General features: G+C 45.6%; 1 protein-coding gene across 1 annotated transcript in view; it reads right to left on the bottom strand.

Annotated features, from left to right (window-relative positions):
• The window catches only part of PIGQ (phosphatidylinositol glycan anchor biosynthesis, class Q), a 29,907-nt gene extending 29,289 nt beyond the window's left edge, over positions 1 to 618 (bottom strand). The window contains exon 1 of the mRNA XM_010023419.1: positions 4 to 618. Coding sequence (XP_010021721.1) covers positions 4 to 618 — 615 coding nt within the window. The remainder of the gene's footprint in view (positions 1 to 3) is intronic.
• Positions 619 to 3,948: the final 3,330 nt, after the last annotated feature.

Here is a 3,948-nt window from a genome sequence, read left to right as displayed (position 1 = left end):
CATGCATGCAGGCACAGAGGCCTGCTTCATCAGCTCCACGATGATACTGGCTTCAACGCCATCTGACTGCCAGTGGGTCAGCTTGATGGGCCCGTCGTCATACCTGTCTGTCATGAAGAGTATCTTACTCTTTGCAACTGTGTGGAAGATGGCAGAGAGCTTTGAAGCATCATGGTCAGTGGAGGTAGCTGTGTCCAAAGGGGGATGCAGATGGGAAAGCATGACTTTGCGCTGGTCATAGTATATTAAGATGACTTCTTCCTCCTTAGGGTTGTTACTGTGTTTCTGAAGAGTAGAACAGCTCCAGAATTTGCTGTTTCCCTCTTTGCTAATCTGAATCCATGGCTCATGGGAGAATATTGTGCCAAGGTCTTCCAAGAATTTACTGAGATTTTCTTCTGTCTCCTGTTTGCTGTTGCTCCAGGAGCCGAGCACAGAAAGACTGACTTTAGTTACCCGTTGGACTTCACTGAGATACTGCTTCACCTGGACAGGAATGAAAGGGAAATGCACCACAGCAAGGATGACAGCAGAGTTCTGCTCCGAGAGCCAGCGGCCGACCAAGATGCCACTTTCTGCCGAGGAGCAGCATGATGGGAAGAAGACCTTAAGTACCATGGTAGTGATACTGGAAGAACAGGACACCTGCCAAGAAACACAGACATAAAGCTTGAGAACAGTGATTAAATGCAAGGAAAATGGGAGCTGACCAGAGGACTCAGGAGAGCAACCAAGTTCTAAAACACTAAGTCCAGCCACCTGCACAATGACACTGGTGACAGCCAACAGATAGGCACATGTCAGAGAAGCATTTAGGAGGTTCCTGATAATCTGCAGTCTTTGAAGTGAGGGGTAGTGAGCCTGGAGTTTCGCAGCAAACTCCCTTCCGAGTCCTGGAGCAGTCTTTCATCACTGTACACTGATAGGTGCAGCCCACCAGAGCAGCCAAGATCAGGAACCCATTCAGGCTCGGATCTTGGATCTGATACTGCATGTGCTTGAGCACTTCCTAGAGCAGGGACTACATCATAGTGCACCGTGATGCCTCTGGGGAATATTTCCTCCTATGACTGACAATCAAATACTGGGTTATGCTATAAAGCCAGATAATTTCAGAGCCTCCTGTGTGCTCTGCCAAAAACTCACTGAACAACCGTGGGCAGATCACTCATCTCATCTCACTCCCCTCATCTGGAAACAGAAATAATTTTGTCAAAAGGGACTATAGTGATTAACTGATTGAAGTTTATGTAGCTCTTTTAATTCATTAGATACAAGACCCTAAAAAAGGAGAAGCATCTCTACTTTATCAATGTTCTTTATCTACAATGTTTTCCTTTGTGTCATTAAAACACATCTCAATGGCTTTGTAAGATTTAGGAAAAGATGCTTTGGGGCAGGTAACAATGTCTCTTTAAATAAGGTGAAGGTTTCTAACAGGAATATAATTGCAGTAAGGAGGGCGCTGGCGCAGAACAGTCAGATTCCAATGCCCGTTGTCCTTTCCTGTCCTTCAGAGCTTTGTTAGAGCTGTGAAAACTCTGCAGGCCCCCAGGCTGGCTCCTCTGCAAGGGACCAGTCAATCGGAAAGAGCAGCACAGAGGGTATTTACACTACACAGACAGGATGCACAACGTGAAGGTCCCTGGTGGGTTTGGGTTTCTCTTTTTAATATAGGACAATTGATCCAGTAAATCTCAGCACCTGGCAATTTGCTCCAGTGTGGCAGAGGTGATGGGGAAGCAGCAAAGGAGAGTGATGAACCTGCTGCCAGCCCCACAGCCCTGCTGAGCACAGCAGCAGGAAATACCTGCTCACGGATGGGTTGTCAGCCCCTCCAGGCAGCAAGGTGAAGCCTCCTTGGTGCACAGGTCGCTCCTCCCAGAGGAAAAGCACCACAGCTGCTAGGTTTGCAAGTAGCAGTAGTTTGGATTTATTTTTCCTGGGATTGACTTTTCCCTTTTCATAGAATCACAGACCGGTTTGGATGTGAAGGGACCTTAAAGCCCATCCAGTTCCAATTCCCTGCCACGGGCAGGGACATCTTCCATTAGACCAGATTGCTCCAAGCCCCTGTGTCCAACCTGGCCTTGAACACTGCCAGGGATGGGGCAGCCACAGCTTCTCTGGGCAACCTGTGCCAGTGTCTGATCATCCCCATAGTGAAGGATTTTCATTCTTTTCCCCCAAGACCCACAGACATACTCTCAGGAAAAAGGAAATAAATAATATGAATACAGGGGCTCTGAAAGGCAAAATGTGACATGTTCATACACACATATGCTCAGAAATTATTTAAAACAGTATGTTCAGCTAGACTGATAACATTCTAGCTATATTGCAGTACCAAAACCTTGCAAGTGGAGTTTACCAATAACTAAATACTCCAAAAACTGAAACTTAGCACAGTATTTTAAACAACCTAGAGAAAAATCAGGAAAATAAGTTACTGAATGAGTTTTTCAGTATTTCTATTTTAATCACCAAAGCTATAACCATTAATATTGGACAGTTGATTTTTTATGCTTCTTTTTCCTCAAGAGATATCACAGTTACTACAAGAGACTTCCAGTGTCTCTGCATGGCTGACCTTCTTAAAGGTTTGTCCATCCACAGGACATACCAGAGAAGAATTACTAACTGACTCTTAATTCGAACATTTATTTTTCATTGAGGTTTTTGTTTTATAGATAGCCACAGACATTTGGGAAAACTTCTCACTAAAGACAAACACTTCTCATGCTTATCTTGTTTGGTTTGTGAGTTTTTCCTCTTTCACCTTCCCCAACCTCTTAAATTAACTTAGTTTCATGGGCTAACTACTTTGGCTATGGCTCAGGTCAAATAATACCCAAGCACATCATCTTTCCTTTGGCTGCTGTGGATATTTTGGGCAGAAGAGAAGCATCTTGATACAATTTTCAGGCTGTACAAAACACCTCGATAGTTGCAAACCAGCTGATCAACTATTCATATGTTAATGTGGCATACGCAGTAACCGGGGAGCTCAGGTGGCAGGGCTGGTATTCCCAAATCCACAGCTGGTCGTGTAGCCTACTTTATCCATTTCAATAGACTGTTTGAAATCTAAAGTTGACATTTTAAATGTCACTACAATCAACTGTTACACTACTGCTTTTAAAAGAAATATAATAAAATCACAGACTGGTCTGGGTTGGATCTTGAAGATCATCTAGTTCCAACCCCCTGCCACGGGCAGGGACACAATATCCTACACCATTATGCTTAGACCCTGCTCATAAGGTGCCTAAAGTTTTCCGGATCTGCCCATTTTGCTGGAAACCCCTAGCTTTTCCCAAGATGCTGCAGAACATCAATGCGACAATCACGGGTGCAGCAAAATCGACAATGGTTACCATCTAAAAAGCATTTATCAAATAGAATCCCAGACTGGTTTGGGTTAGAAGAGACCTTAAAGCTCATCCAGTTCCAACCCCCTGCCACGGGCAGGGACACCTTCCACTAGACCAGGTTGCTCCAAGCCCTGTCCAACGTGGTCCTGAACACTGCCAGGGATGGGGCATTTCATTTGTTGGTTCATGAACAAATAATTGAAAGGACCCAGGACTGATTCACTTCAGAATTTTAGACACAGAAGCAAAGACAAACGACAGGATGTGCTCTGCTCTCCCCACACGGGCTGTTCTGTCACCGTCACCATGCCAAAGGGTGCTGGTCCCTTGGCTGACCCACATGTGAGCATAGAATCATAAAATCAACTAGGTTGGAAAAGACCTTTAAGATCACCAAGCACCCCGAGGTCTTTCCACAGGATTCAGGGCCACCAGGCCAGGAAACACCGAAGGCAGCAACAAGCTGGTCTCGGCTGCCCCAGGGGCACAGGAGCAGGGCTGCGTCCCCACAAACCCCACCAACTTCGTGCTTTCTGTGGGTTTCACATGCGCTCTTAGTGCAGGGGTGGGCTGA

The sequence above is a fragment of the Nestor notabilis genome, unplaced genomic scaffold, assembly GCF_000696875.1.
Source record: "Nestor notabilis isolate BGI_N333 unplaced genomic scaffold, ASM69687v1 scaffold29371, whole genome shotgun sequence".
Classification (NCBI taxonomy): Eukaryota; Metazoa; Chordata; class Aves; order Psittaciformes; family Psittacidae; genus Nestor; species Nestor notabilis.
This window is presented reverse-complemented; position numbering and strand designations above follow the sequence as displayed.